At 40.3% G+C, this 16,281-nt stretch overlaps 1 protein-coding gene across 3 annotated transcripts in view; it reads left to right on the top strand.

The window, feature by feature from the left end:
- The window catches only part of LOC139534262 (1-phosphatidylinositol 4,5-bisphosphate phosphodiesterase beta-3-like), a 111,740-nt gene extending 98,732 nt beyond the window's left edge, over positions 1 to 13,008 (top strand). For 2 of the 3 annotated variants that reach the window (XM_071333273.1, XM_071333272.1), the window contains 3 exons: positions 1,278 to 1,335; positions 1,590 to 1,676; positions 7,814 to 13,008. In XM_071333273.1, the coding sequence (XP_071189374.1) occupies positions 1,278 to 1,335; positions 1,590 to 1,676; positions 7,814 to 8,107 (439 nt within the window). In that variant the 3' untranslated portion in view covers positions 8,108 to 13,008. Of the gene's footprint in view, positions 1 to 1,277; positions 1,336 to 1,589; positions 1,702 to 7,813 lie in introns of all 3 variants that reach the window. The other variant, XM_071333274.1, reaches the window with a different exon arrangement.
- The last annotated feature ends 3,273 nt before the right edge of the window (positions 13,009 to 16,281 follow it).

Below are 16,281 nucleotides of genomic sequence, written 5' to 3'. Positions count from 1 at the left end.
ATCCGTTCACCTACTCAGCATCTCACAAAGTCACGGCGGTTGACCAAAGGACAGATTTCCACTGGTCTAATGTCCGTTGCTCGTGTTTCTTGTCCCAAGCATGTCTCTTCTTCTTATTGGTGTCCTTTAGTAGCATTTTATTTTGACCATGAAGACCTGATTCACACGGTCTCCTCTGAACAGTTGATGTTGAGATGTGTCTGTTACTTGAACTCGGTGAAGCATTTATTTGGGCTGCAATTTCTGAGGTTGGTAACTCTAATGAACTTTTCCTCTGCACCAGAGGTAACTCTAGGTCTTCCTTTTTTGTGGCGTTCCTCATAAGAGCCAGTTTCATCATAGCGCTTGATGTTTTTTTGCGACTGCACTTGAAGAAACTTTCAAAGTTCTTGACATTTTCGGTATTGACTGACCTTCATGTCTTAAAGTAATGATGGACTGTCGTTTCTCTTTACTTATTTGAGCAGTTCTTGCCATAATATGGACTTGGTCTTTTAGCAAATAGGCCTAACTTCTGTATACCACCCCTCATAACACAATTGATTGTCTCAAACGAATTAAGAAGGAAATAAATTCCACAAATGAACTTTTAACAAGGCACACCTGTTAATTGAAATGCATTCCAGGTGACTACCTCATGACGCTTGTTGAGAAAATGCCAAGAGTGTGCAAAGCTGTCATCAAGGAAAAGGGTTGCTACTTGTAAAATATATTTTGTTTAACACGATTACTACATGATTCCATATGTGTTATTTCATAGTTTCGATGTCGTCACTATTATTCTACAAAGAAAAACACTAAAATTAGTAGGTTTTTTGGCTGGTACTGGTACTTTTGACTGGTACTGTATGTAAATAAGGTATTTCAGTTTTTATTTGTAATACATTTGCAACAATTTCTACGTCTGTTTTCACTTTGTCATTATGGGGTTATGTGTGTAGATTGATGAGGGGAAAAAAATATTTAATCAATTATAGAATAAGGCTGTAACGTAACAAAATGTGGAAAAAGTCAAGGGTTCTGAATACTTTCCAAATGCACTGAATAGTGTAAATTCAGCCCAGGTTTTATTCTTTGACTTTACTAATATATATTTACTAATACGCTTTATCTTTTTTGCAGTGGTATCGTTTCGGTATCGAATACCGTGATACTAAACCTGGTATCGGTATCAAAGTCAAAATTCTGGTATCGAGACAACACTAGTGTGTGTGTGTGTGTGTGTCTGTTTCTCATGGTCTCTCTTCACCTCTCTCTCTTTCTACCTCTCTCCGTAGGGAACTGAATGAGATCAACAGGAAGCATATCTCAGACTCTGTCACGTTAATCCGCCGGGTAAGTGTGTGCAGGCCTCACACACACATACTTATCGCCTCACTCTTGAGTACATCTCGTTCATGCTTGTGGCGGAATACATGCAGCTTTCTGCACTGTCAGCCATTGTGATGTCAATAACTCCCTTTCGTTCTTTATTTTCTCCCTCCTCTCTTTCCTTCATCTCTCTTTTCTTTCTCTCCCTCTCTCTTCCTCTCTCCCTCCCCCTTCCTCCTACTTTCTTCCCATTCTATCTGTCTCCTCACTCTGCCTAGTTGGATGAGGCCCAGTCAAGGCGTCAGGAGAAGTTGGTAATCGGTCAGAGAGAAGCCCTACGACACATAGAGGAGGAGCAACCATTGGTGAGACGCACACACACAGACACTGGTGAGACAGACACACATACTGTACCTTCAAATATGCTTTTTTGGCATGGCTGTTAAAGTTGAATTAATCCTTCATCTAATCAATTAAAGTATATTTTTTCACGCTCTCGCTCTCTTTCTCTCTTTCTCTGTCTCTATCTCTCCTTATCCCTCTCTCTCTCTCGCTCTCTCAATTCAATTTCAATTTAAGGAGCTTTATTGGCATGGGAAACATATGTTTACATTGCCAAAGCAAGTGAAATAGATAATAAACAAAAGTTAAATAAACAATTTAAAATGAACAGTAAACATTACACTCACAAAAATTCCAAAATAATAAGGACATTTCAAATGTCATATTATGGCTGTGTTGTAATGATGTGCAAATAAAGTACAAAAGGTAAAATAAATAAATATACAGTTGAACTCGGAAGTTTAAATACACTTAGGTTGGAGTCATTAAAACTCGTTTTTCAACCACTCCACAAGTTTCTTGTTAACAAACTATAGTTTTGGCAAGTCGGTTAGGACATCTACTTTGTGCATGACACAAGTAATTTTTCCAACAATTGTTTACAGACAGATTATTTCACTTATAATTCACTGTATCACAATTCCAGTGGGTCAGAAGTTTACATACACTAAGTTGACTGTGCCTTTAAACAGCTTGGAAAATTCCACAAGATTATGTCATGGCTTTAGAAGCTTCTGATAGGCTAATTGACATCATTTGAGTCAATTGGAGGTGTACCTGTGGATGTATTTCAAGGCCTACCTTCAAACTCAGTGCCTCTTTGCTTGACATCATCCAAAGAAATCAGCCAAGACCTCAGAAAATAAATTGTAGACCTCCACAAGTCTGGTTCATCCTTGGGAGCAATTTCCAAATGGCTGAAGGTACCACGTTAATCTGTACAGACAATAGTATGCAAGTAAAAACACCATGGGACCATGCAGCCATCATACCGCTCAGGAAGGAGACGTGTTCTGTCTCCTAGAGATGAACATACTTTGGTGCGACAAGTGCAAATCAATCCCAGAACAACAGCAAAGGACCTTGTGAAGATGCTGGAGGAAGCAGGTACAAAGTATCTATATCCACAGTAAAACGAGTCCTATATCGACATAACCTGAAAGGCCGCTCAGCAAGGTAGAAGCCACTACTCCAAACCGCCATAAAAAAAGACCGACTACGGTTTGCAACTGCACATGGGGACAAAGATCGTACTTTTTGGAGAAATGTCCTCTGGTCTGATGAAACAGAAATATAACTGTTTGGCCATAATGACCATCGTTATGTTTGGATAAAAAAGGAGGAGGCTTGCAAGCCGAAGAACACCATCCCAACTGTGAAGCACGGGGGTGGCAGCATCATGTTGTGGGGGTGCTTTGCTGCAGGAGGGACTGGTGCACTTCACAAAATAGATGGCATCACGAGGGAGGAAAATTAGGTGGATATATTGAAGCAACATCTCAAGACATCAGTTAGGAAGTTAAAGCTTGGTCGCAAATGGGTCTTCCAAATGGACAATGACCCCAAGCATATTTCCAAAGTTGTGGCAAAATGGCTTAAGGACAACAAAGTAAAGGTATTGGAGTGGCCATCACAAAGCCCTGACCTCAATCCTATAGAAAATGTGTGGGCAGAACTGAAAAAGCGTGTGCGAGCAAGGAGGCCTAGAAACCTGACTCAGTTACACCAGCTCTGTCAGAAGGAATGGGCCAAATTCACCCAACTTATTGTGGGAAGCTTGTGGAAGGCTACCTGAAACGTTTGACCCAAGTTAAACAATTTAAAGGCAATGCTACCAAATACTAATTTAGTTATGTAAACTTCTGACTGGAAATGTGCCGAAAGAAATAAAAGCTGAAATATGTCATACTATTATTCTGACTTTTGACATTCTTAAAATAAAGTGGTGATCCTAACTGACCTAAAACAGGGCATGTTACTAGGATTAAATGTCAGGATTGTGAAAAACTGAGTTTAAATGTATTTGGCAAAGGTGTGTGTAAACCTCCGACTTCAATTGTATGTTGTTTTTACAATGGTGTTTGTTCTACACTGGTTGGCCTTTTCTTGTGGCAACAGGTCAGAAATCTTGTTGCTGTGATTAAACACAGTGGTATTTCACCCAGTAAGATGGCACCGACAGAGAGATGGTCGCCTCGCTTCGTGTTCTTAGGAAAGTATGCAGTATTTTGTTTTTTTATGTATTATTTCTTACGTTGTTACCCCAGGAAATCATAGGTCTTATTACATACAGCCAATAAGAACTATTGGATATAAGAGCAACGTCAACTTACAAACATTACGACCAGGAATACGGCTTTCCCGAAGCGGATCCTCTGTTCGGACCACCACCCAGGACAATGGATCTGATCCCAGTAGGCGACCCAAAACAACGGCGCTGCAGACGGAGTGGTCTTCTGGTCAGGCTCCGTAGATGAGAACATTGCTCACCGCTCCTGAGTATACTACTCGCCAATGTCCAGTCTCTTGACAACAAGGTAGACGAAATTCGAGCAAGGGTTGCCTTCCAGAGAGACATCAGAGATTGTTACGTTCTTTGTTTCATGGAAACATGGCTCACTCGGGATATGTTATCAGAGTCGGCACAGCCACACGGTTTCTTCACGCATCGCGCCGACAGAAACAAACATCTGTCTGGTAAGAAGGGCGGGGGTGTATGCCTTATGACTAATGACTTGTGGTGTAATCATAACAACATACAGGAGCTTAAGTCCTTTTGTTCACCTGACCTAGAATTCCTTACATTCAAATGCCGACCGCATTATCTACCAAGAGAATTCTCTTCGATTATAATCACAGCCGTGTATATCCCCCCCAAGCAGAGACCTCGACGGCCCTGAAAGTACTTCACTGGACTCTACGTAAACTTGAAACCATATATCCCGAGGCTGCATTAATTGTAGCTGGGGATTTTAACAAAGCTAATCTGAAAACAAGGCTCCCTAAATTTTATTAGCATATGGAATGCCGCAACTCGAGCTGGCAGCATTCTGGATTATTGCTACTCTAACTTCCGCGACCCATACAAAACCCTGCCCCACCCTACTATCGGCAAATCTGACCATGACTCAGGTCTATTCAACGCTGGTCCGACCAATCAGATTCCACGCTTCAAGATTGCTTCGATCACGTGGACTGGGATATGTTCCGGATAGCCTCAGAAAACAACATTGCTGTATACGCTGACATGGTGAGCGAGTTTATTAGCAAGTGCATCCGTGATGTTGTGCCCACGGTGACTATAAAACCTTCCCTAACCAGAAACCGTGGATTGATGGCAGCATTCCCACAAAACTGAAAGCCCGAACCACTGCTTTTAATCATGGCAAGGCGACCGGAAACAAGACCGAATACAAACAGTGTAGCTATTCCCAAGGCAATCAAACAAGCTAAGCGTCAGTATGGTGACAAAGTAGGGTCGCAATTCAACGGCTCAAACACGAGACATATGTGGCAGGGTCTACAGTCAATCACGGATTACAAAAACAAAAACAGCCCTGTCGCGGACACCGGCGTCTTGCTCCCAGACAAATTAAACAACTTTTTTGCTCACTTGGAGGACAATACAGTGCCACTGACATGGCCCGCTACCAAAACCTGTGGGCTCTCCTTCACCGTGGCCAATGTGAGTAAAACATTTAAATGTGTTAACCCTCGCAAGGCTGCCAGCCCAGACGGCATCCCCAGCCGCGTCCTCCGAGCATGCGCAGACCAGCTGGCTGGTGTGTTTACAGACATATTCAATCAATCTCTATCCCAGTCTGCTGTGTGCACATGCTTCAATAGTGGCACCATTGCTCCTGTTCCCAAGAAAGCTAAGGTAACTGAGCTAAATGACTATCGCCCCGTAGCACTCACTTCTGTCATCATGAAGTGCTTTGAGAGACTAGTCAAGTGTCATATCACCTCCACCCTACCTGATACCCTAGACCTACTTCAATTTGCTTACCGCCCCAACAGGTCTACAGATGACGCAATCGCAATCATACTGCACACTGTGCTAACGCATCTGGACAAGAGGAATACCTATGTAAGAATGCTGTTCATCGACTACAGCTCAGCATTTAACCCCATAGTACCCTCCAAACTCATCATTAGGCTCGAGACCCCGCCCTGTGCAACTGGGTCCTGGACTTTCTGACGGCCACCCCCAGGTGGTGAGGGTAGGAAACATCTCCACCCCACTGATCCTCAACACTGGGGCCCCACAAGGGTGCATTCTCAGCCCTCTCCTGTACTCCCTGTTCACCCATGACTGCGTGGCCATGCACGCCTCCAACTCAATCATCAAGTTTGCAGACGACACTAGAGTGGTAAGCTTGATTACCAACAACGACGAGATGGCCTACAGGGAGGAGATGAGGGCCCTCGGAGTGTGGTGTCAGGAAAATAACCTCACACTCAACGTCAACAAAACAAAGGAGTTGATCGTGGACTTCAGGAAACAGCATAGGGAGCACCCCCCTATCCACATCGACGGGACAGTAGTGTAGAAGATGGAAAGTTTTAAGTTCCTCGGCGTACACATCACGGACAAACTGAAATGGTCCACCCACACAGACGCCATGGTGAAGAAGGCGCAACAGTGCCTCTTCAACCTCAGGAGGCGCAACAGCTCAGGAGGCTGAAGAAGGCTGAAGAAATGTGTCTTGTCACCGAAAACACTCACAAACTTTTACAGGTGCACAATTGAGAGCATCCTGTCGGGCTGTATCACTGCCTGGTATGTCAACTGCTCCGCACACAACCGTAAGGCTCTCCAGAGGGTAGTGCTGTCTGCACAACACATCACCAGGGGCAAACTACCTGCCCTCCAGGACACCTACATCACCCGATGTCACAGGAAGGCCAAAAATATCATCAAGGACAACAACCACCCGAGCCACTGCCTGTTCACCCCGCTATCATCCAGAAGGCGAGGTCAGTACAGATGCATCAAAGCTGGGACTGAGAGACTGAAAAACAGCTTCTATCGCAAGGCCATCAGACTGTTAAAGAGCCATCATTAACATTGAGTGGCTGCTGCCAACATACAGACTCAAGTCTCTAACCACTTTAATAATTAATAATTGGATGTAATAAATGTGTCACTAGTCACTTTAAACAATGCCACTTTATATAGTGTTTACATACCCTACATTACTAATCTCATATGTATATACTGTACTCTATACCATCTATTGCATCTTGCCTATGCTGCACGGCCATCGCTCATCCATATATTTATATGTACATATTCTTATTCATCCCTTTACACTTGTGTGTATAATGTAGTTGTTGTGAAATTGTTAGATTACTTGTTAGATATTACTGCACGGTCGGAAATAGAAGCAGAAGCATTTCGCTACACTCGCATTAACATCTGCTTACCATGTGTATGTGACCAATACAATTTGATTTGAATTGAATAGATATGGTGGTTTATCAAAATTGGATTTGTTTTCAAATTCTTTGTGGGTCTGTGTAATCTGAGGGAAACATGTGTCTCTAATATGGTCATACATTTGGCAGGAGTTTAGGAAGTGCAGCTCAGTTTCCAACTCATTTTGTGGCCAGTGTGCACATAGCCTGTCTTCTCTTGAGAGCCAGGTCTGCCTTCGGCGGCCTTTCTCAATAGCAAGGCTGTGCTCACTGAGCCTGTACATAGTCAAATATCTCTTTAGTTTTGGGTCAGTCACAGTGGTCAGGTATTCTGCCACTGTGTACTCTCTGTTTAGGGCCAAATAGCATTGTAAATTATTTTACAAGTAATTCTCTTTTTGTTTTCTCATGATTTGGTTGGTTCTAATTGTGTTTCTGTGGCACTGTGGGGTCTATTTGTGTTTGTGAATAGCGCCCCAGGACCAGCTTGCTTAGGGGGCTCTTCTCCAGGTTAATTTCTCTGTAGGTGATGGCTTTGTTATGGAAGATTTGGAAATCACTTCCTTTTAGGGGGTTGTAGAATTTAACAGCTTTTTTCTGGATTTTGATAATTAGTAGGTATCGGCCTAATTCTGCTCTACATGCATTATTTGGTATTTTACGTTATACACGGGGGGTATTTTTGTAGTATTCTGAATGCAGTCTCAATTTGGTGTTTGTTCTATTTTGTGATTTCCAGCTGCAGGCCCGATTGGAGCGAGACTTGGAGGCGGAGTTACAACGTCTACCAGAGGAGATCTGCCAATACCTGCAGGCGGAACTCGAGTCCAAAGGTCTCCGTAGCGACGCTCTCTTCTCCTTATCCATTCACAGCCCTAGCTCCAGCTCGGGTCCGCCCTCCAACTGCTCCACACCCACTTTTCCCTTAACACCCAATAGGAGCACCTGGAACAGGAGTCTGGACAATAGCATTGCCTCATTGGTGGACTCATCCTCTTCCTCTACCCCTGTCCTATCAGAAGCAGATATGTAAACCATATGTACATTTATGTAAACCTAATGGTCCTGAGCTTCAGTTAGTTTTTTTGTTAATGTTTTCATAAAAATATATATATATATATTTGTATTTCTTCTCACCAGGGTTTTAGATAGAGAGATAGACGAGGTTACCAAAAGTTTTTGCTTGATTTTGAACTGCCCAGGAAAATGCCCTATGCGTGTTTTCACATGTTGGCCTGCGTCCCAAATGGCACTCTTTCACCTATTTAGTACATTAGTTTTGACCAGAGCCCTATTGAGAATAGGGTACATTGGGACGTAGACATATTCTGTATGTGGACAAGAATATTCTGTGGATATATTATTATTATTATTATTATTAATCTGTGTAATGTAATGTTATTGTTGTTTTACATGACCTGTACTACTGACTAAAGGTGTCCTTGGGGAGAAAAGAGGGATGAATGGAGAAGAGGAGGAGAAGTGATCGTGGTAGCGAACAATTTAGATTTTTTTGGGGAGCGATGCTGATTTGCTCTGGAATAGAAAGACCTTTCTGAAACTTTCTTTCTGTATCCCTTCCTCACCAATCCTCCCCCACTGGTACTTGCTGCCTGTCTGTCTTGGTATATAATATTATAATATGCCTCTGTGTATATTCATCAACATTATTTTACCACTTTTTTAATCTTTAATTTGTTTTCATCTTTTTTTGTGATGGATGATCTATTTAATTTTGTCAGATGAGCAAATGCAGAGATAATTTTTTTGGTGGGGAGGTTAATTGCCGGGTTGCTATGGTAACCAGGGGAGACGACTTTGCTGTGGTATTTTAGCAGTCATCATACCCCTTCCCCCCCCTTTTGGTTGTGAGGGTCTATTTAAAAGTTTGAAAGTTTTCATACACAGTGTTGATTGAATGGTTCACACCATTGCTAGAAGGGAGAAGACCTCACACACGTCAAAAAAAGTACCGTGGTGTCAGGGTACCTCTAGTGGTTAAGACCATTGGGCCAGTAACTGAAACGTTACTGGTTTTCGAATCCCTGAGCTAATTAGGTGAAAAATCTGTTGATGTGCCCTTGAGCAAGGCACTTAACCCTAATTTATCCAGTAAGTCGCTCTGGATAAGAACGTCTGATAAATTACTAAAATGTATATGTACATTTAGGACCCCAAAAGTGGTTTTATTTTTACACTGATGTGGTTTAGGATCAGGGAACATGATTTTACAAAATCACAATTTATATGTATTTATGTACATCGGAGCATTAGTTTGGGCACACGTTTATTTTTTGATTTGATCAGCACATGTATTTAGTGCTAAAGATGGTCTTTATGATTTTAGGAAATCCACCCCAGTATGTGTTTAACACACAGAACAACAGCTTTAACCAGTGTCTCTGTGTCTCGCTTGTCCTTACGAGAATATGTTTTTAAAAGCTGAATTTAAAGTTGATGAATTTTTTGTTATTGCTCTTTTATCAAACGGTTTTATTTGTTTTAAAACCTTTTATTCAAAGAAGTCATGACAACCATTTTTTTTATCATTATGGCCAAATTAGTTCTATTTTTGTTTCATCAGACCAGAGGACATTTCTCCAAAAAGTACAATCTTTGTCCCCATTTGCAGTTGCAAACTGTAGTCTGGCTTTTTTTATGCCGGTTTTGGAGCAGTTGCTTCTTTCTTGCTGAGCAGCCTATCAGGTTATGTCGATATATGGCTCGTTTCACTGTTGACATAGATACTTCTGTACCTGTTTCCTCCAGCATCTTCACAAGGTCCTTTGCTTTTGTTCTGGGATTGATTTTCACTTGTCGGACCAAAGTACGTTAGGAGACAGAACGCATCTCCTTCCTGAGCGGTATGATGGCTGCGTGGTGCCATTGTGTTTATACTTGCGTACTATTATTTGTACAGATGAACGTGGTACCTTCAAGTGTTTGGAAATTGCTCCCAATGATGAACCAGACTTGTGGAGGTCTACAATTTATTTTCTGAGGTCTTGGCTGATTTCATTTGATTTTCCCGTGATGTCAAGCAAAGAGGCACTGAGTTTGCAGGTAGGCCTTGAAATACATCCACAGGTACACCTCCAATTGACTCAAATGATGTCAATTCGCCTATCAGAAGCTTCTAAAGGCATGACATAATTTTCTGGAATTTTCCAAGCTGTTTAAAGGCACAGTCAACTTAGTGTATGTAAACTTTTGACCCACTGGAATTGTGATACAGTGAATTATAAGTGAAATAATCTGTCTGTAAACATTTGTTGGAAAATTACTCGTGTCATGCACAAAGTAGATGTCCTAACCGACTTGCCAAAACTATAGTTTGTTAACAAGAAATTTGTGGGGTGGTTGAAAAACGAGTTTTAATGACTCCAACCTAAGTGTATGTAAACTTCCGACTTCAACTGTATATAGAGAGAGTTCGGCCAACTTTTAGAATGGACATCATGTTGCTGCCATTGAGCATTCCATTTATCCATTCATGACAAGTATTTGGATTTTAAATAAATTCAAGATGTTCATTTACTGAGCATGTTTAATTTAATTAAGATAATTCTATAAACTGCTATTTGTCAATATTGCACATGGCTACCATATGGAATTATTTGATTGTACTGTGTCATGTAAATGCATCATAATGCAGAAAACTCAATGTCTTAACTCTCTAAATGGCTCTAGATAGTATAGTCTTCTATGTTCTAAAATACGGCCAGAGAATTTTACTGCAGAACACTATGTTCTAGAATACAGTCCAGTGGTTCTATGTTACAAAGTTAGAGGCTCTTTATAGGCCTTCACGTTCACATGCTGAAGAGAGTTCCATTGAAGGTGTGTGTTTGTGTGTGTAATGCTTGCGTGTGTGCATGCGGGTATCAAATAAGATCTAGATGAAACAGAAAGAGCCAGAAGGTTGTGCTCTGTTCACTATTGTCGTTAGCTAGTTTCCTACCCTAGAGACTCAGCCTGGGGGCTAATTCAGTTTAGCCTTGTGGGCTAGTTTCAGCTCTATCTCCACACATATACACACACACACTCTTCAGCCCCACACTGTAAACCAGGGATCATCAACTAGATTCAGCCGTGGGCCAGAGCATAATTACAAATCATTTGTAGACCGTAAATTGAACCGCAAAAAGCCCAAACAGATATATTTGACAAAAACATAATAATTTCAAGCTATGCTTACATTTGTATACGATTACGTGTCACTCTATTATGTATGGGAATACTTTGCAACAGATTTTCTAAAGTAAAATAACTTGGAGCTGATTTTCTGGTGTTTTTACAGTTTATTATGTCCAACAATGAAAATTTAAAAAAAATACAGTACCAGTCAAAAGTTAAACACCTGCTCATTACTGTTAAAAAAAAATAGAAAATATATTTTCTACATTGTAGAATAATAGTGGGGACATCAAAACTATGAAATAACACCTATGGAATCATGTAATAACCCAAAAAAAGTGTCAAACAAATCTAAATATTTTTTATATTTGACATTCTTCAAAGTAGCCACCCTTTGCCTTGATGACAGCTTTACACACTCTTGGCATTCTCTGAACCAGCTTCACCTGGAATGCTTCCAAAAGTCTTCCAACTTCCAAAAGTTCCCACATATGCTGAGAACTTGTTGGCTACTTTTCCTTTACACTGCGGTCCATATACATGAGCTCGCCTAGACTGACAGCTCTTTGAAAAACCTATGTCAAGCAACTTTGATGCAGTGAGCAGCGTTGCAGTAAAACCATCTCAAGCTAATTTTATGACATTTTATCAATGATGTCAAAAAATGTTTTTTACATCTCTCGTTTGTCATGTCTCTTGTGATGTGGTTCACAGCTGCACTGGCGAATGTGTTGACTTGACAACTGCGTCTGAGTTTTGAACGACCCTTCTTCTTCTGGCTGAACACCTAGCTAGCCATTAACTAGCTAACACCAGACACAGATAAAGGGGAAACACAATAACCTTTGCCTTAGATGAAGAGGGTAAACCTTTAATAATATTTTCTGAAACCCTCCGTAAAATTTTGGCCACCAGCGGAGTAGCTATCTATTTATGTAAACCGTGCCCTTCTGCAAAACCGCCTTCTCCAATGTTGGTTACAAGGCAGTACTTATTTAAATGAGGTAAGAGAATATCATGTTACCATTGATGTATTAACATGATAGAGTTATGGTGATGTCACCCTATCCCCCTAATTATCCAGCCACCTGAATCCAAGTGTTTAACACTGGGGAGAGGACCAGGTACTTTATTATCAAACTTTATCAATGTAGAAGCAACAGTTATTTTTCATACTTTGGACATCATACTGGGATCTGGTTTCATCCAAATATCATCCAATTTCATGAAAGACATAATTTTGACTGTTCATAATCTTTAGAACAGACTGAGAGATGGAGAAGGAGAGGTATAGTTGGTTGACACTGTATGACTGCCATGCCTTCTTACATTCACCCTGTCTACCCCTCTATCCATCCTTCTCTCCCTCCTTCCCCTTACAAGAGTTTCTCTCCGAGCCCCCAGGTCACTTAATAGAAAGAGATAGAGAGGTATAGGTTTCGTCCCAAATGACACCCTTTTCCCCATATAGTGCACTATGGGCCCTGGTCTATATCGGGAATAGGGTACCATTTGGGGCGCAGACAGAGTTTGTTGACACTGTATGTAGAAATGATGAGTTTCTCTCTCTGCCCCAGGCCACTTAATATAGAGAGAGATAAACATTTTTAAAAAGCGGGATGAAGAAGGAGAGTGAGAGATAGTTTGTAGACACTGTATGTAGAAAGGACGGGTCCGCCATGTCAAAGTGAATAATACTATGATGCATCAAGATGTAATATGTTTTATTGTTTATCTGGAGATATAATATAAACTGTATAACTGTACATTTAATAAATACTGAATTTTTGTCTAAAATCTCTGCTTTGTCTTGGTTGGTTGGTTGGTTGCACTGCTCCAGTCGGAGAGAACAGTACATAAGAATAAAACACAATAAAGACTGAAGGTTTGTTTTCATTGTGATCCTCGTCTCTTGAAAACTATATTTTCAAGAAGCAGTGCCAGCAGATTGCAATACTGTGTAATATTTCCAACAAACAGTTTGTGAAAGAAGTTTAGCTATTATTGTGTTATATTGGCCAGGACTCAATCCGAAACATGCTTGACATTTAAAGTGAATTTCCAATTGAGCAAACATCTACAGCGCTTACCTTGAATGCAATCTCTGCAAACACAGTAACATTGCCTTTAAAAGGCATGTTGAATCCTGGCCATTGTGTAAGTAAACTAACCGTTTTATTACGTGTACTAGTGTGTGTGTGGGTGTATGTCTGTGTGTGTGTAATATTGTCTGGTGCAGAAAAAATTATTCCCAGACAGAACGTCTATATTGGTCCGCTAATACAGGACTAGTAAAGGTCCAGTGCACTACTTTTGTGAAAAAATGAAATGTATTTGAGCATTTCTTTAGTCTGATAATTATCTGTACAATAATTATAATACTTGTGAAATATGATATAATACTTGCGGAATGTAAAAATGCTTGATATGTTTTCCAGTTTCTTGAAAACTTTGCAAATGCAACTTATTTATATGTGAAACCTGAAACAGTCTATTAATTAATTTTCCATTTTAGAAGACGCTCTTATCCAGAGCAATGGGAATCGATCCCACAAGCCTAGCATTGCAAACGCCATGCTCTACCAACAGTGCCACATCATATCATCACAAAACTCTTGATGTCTCAATGTACTCAATTACTGTATGTGTATAGTTTCTTTCATGGTGATGGAAATTCCATGGGTACAAACCAAGATGACCAGCCTACAGTATGTACAATACTGTAATGCAGATTTACATTAAGTGGTTTGTAAGGATGGTAAATTAATACTTAATACTGCACAGAAAGTGGTTGTTTTCCATGTTATTTGATCAATAAAAATATTAAATTTGATGTGGATGTCTTTGCCCATAACTTTGCACCTTTTGATGTAAATGTTTGAGGAGAGGTCTTTCTGGATTACATTAGAATAACAATCGCCGAGAAAGGGACAGGGCAACAACTTTTACAATTTTACAATTGCAAGATACTGGTCTTAATTATACTACCATTTTTGCAAAAGTGGAGAAGCTGAAAAGGTTTTTTGCTCAGGCTACAGATGTCTATGTCGGTCTGCTAATAATAGTAAAGGCCCAGTGCACTACTTCTGTGAAAACCATATTGACATTCGCCCACCTTGTACATCTAAGTCAGTGGAGGCTCCTCAGAGGAAGAAGGGGAGGATCATCCTCAGTGAATTTCATAAAAATATATATTTTTTTACATTTAAAAAAGTATCTTCTTTAGATAAAATGATACTACAATGGTAAATCAAATCTCCCCATTTCTGCCCATTTTTTTGCTCAGTTTTGCAGGCCTTCTCATACAGCTGCCACTGTATACGCATTCGTAAATCAAGACCTTTCTTGAGTTGGGCTCTGGGATGGTGCAACTGTTGAGAATCTGAGTCTATGGTTGTTGTGGGGGAAAGGGGTTGAGTGTGTATGAGTGTTTCTCTGTGTGTGTGCGTGTGCGTGCGGGCGGGCGTGTTTGTGTGTGTGTATCCCACAACTGTTACGAGGGAGTAAAAGATGTTAGGGACATTATATAGGATGAATCCCAATAATTGTTTGCTAAAATAATAGTTGCTTGCCGTAATGTCATTTTGGTAATGGCAATACTGGTAAGAGGAAACAATCCTTTGCATAAACTGCCTACATTACTTCAAAAATGAATTGCTAATTATGGAAATTAACAAATTCTATTTTTTTTATAGCTATATATAATCCAATTCGAGGTGAGGGCGATGGAAATACTTTTGGCGGTTGATCTGCTTCTGTTTTGTGGGTGGCACTGTGTGCTCTTTTCGAAGGATGGGTCCCGGTCTCTCCAGGCCATGGGATCCGGGGGGTCGGAGGGGGTCTGCCAGGCATTGGGATGACAACCCAACTCTGGATGAGGAGGGGTTTTAGTGGGTGGAATAGTGGGGACCAATTGGAGGTTTACTTAGTAGCAATGCAAATATCATGGAACAGCTATATAGACACTCAATCATCATTCAACTTTTTAATGGTACGTTTACAAACATATATCATAATACAAATAATTGAAAATTGTGCCTCATTATGGTAATTGATGAAATAATGTTACTTTTTAATGGTACGTTTACAAACATATATTATGATAAATTGAATTGAAACTTGTGTCTCATTATGGTAATTGGTGAAATAAGTATAGCCAGTTATAATTGTGATGGCTTAGCAGATAATAAGAAAAGACGATCAGTATTTTTGTATTTTTTGGCTACAAGAAAGGAATATAATATCTATTGTTTACAGGAAACTCATTCAACAATTTTTGATGAAGTTTTGTGGAAAAAGGACTGGGAGGGTGAAATATATTTCTCCCATGGGTAAAGAAATTTAAAAGGGGTGATGATAATAATTAACAGTAATTTTGATCCAAATGTGCAAATTGTCCAAAGATCCTCAAGGTAGATGGATGATTTTAAATATGTTATTTGACCATAAACAGATATGCCTTATTAACCTATACGGTCTAAATAATGATGATCCAAGCTTCTTTGAAAATATATATACGAATTGATCAACTCTACAAGCAACACTAGACTCTATTATTATGGGAGATTATAATACGGTTTTAATACCTCTATGAACCGGAAAGGAAACTACAAACACTACAAACTATCACCCTCAGGCACTTAAGGAAATCATGAATGTCATGGATATATTGGAATTAGTGGATATATGGAGGCTTAAATACCCTGACCTAGTGAGAGATACATGGCGGAGGCTTAATCAAACTAGTCGTCTTGATTAATTTCTTATGTCATTCTCTCTGGCACCAGAAGTTAAAAAGTGTTGATAGGGGACAGAATGCGGTCAGACCATCACATAATTGTCATTTATATTGCTCTTACTGTCACGCCCTGACCTTAGAGATCCTTTTTATGTCTCTATTTTGGTTGGTCAGGGCGTGAGTTCTATGTTTTGTTCCGTGTGTTGTATTTCTATGTGTTTGGCCTGGTATGGTTCCCAATCAGAGGCAGCTGTCAATCGTTGTCTCTGATTGAGAACCATACTTAGGTAGTCTGTTCCCACCTGTGTTGGTGGGTAGTTGTTTTGTGTTTT

This window comes from Salvelinus alpinus, chromosome 11, assembly GCF_045679555.1.
Source record: "Salvelinus alpinus chromosome 11, SLU_Salpinus.1, whole genome shotgun sequence".
NCBI lineage: Eukaryota > Metazoa > Chordata > Actinopteri > Salmoniformes > Salmonidae > Salvelinus > Salvelinus alpinus.
This window is presented reverse-complemented; position numbering and strand designations above follow the sequence as displayed.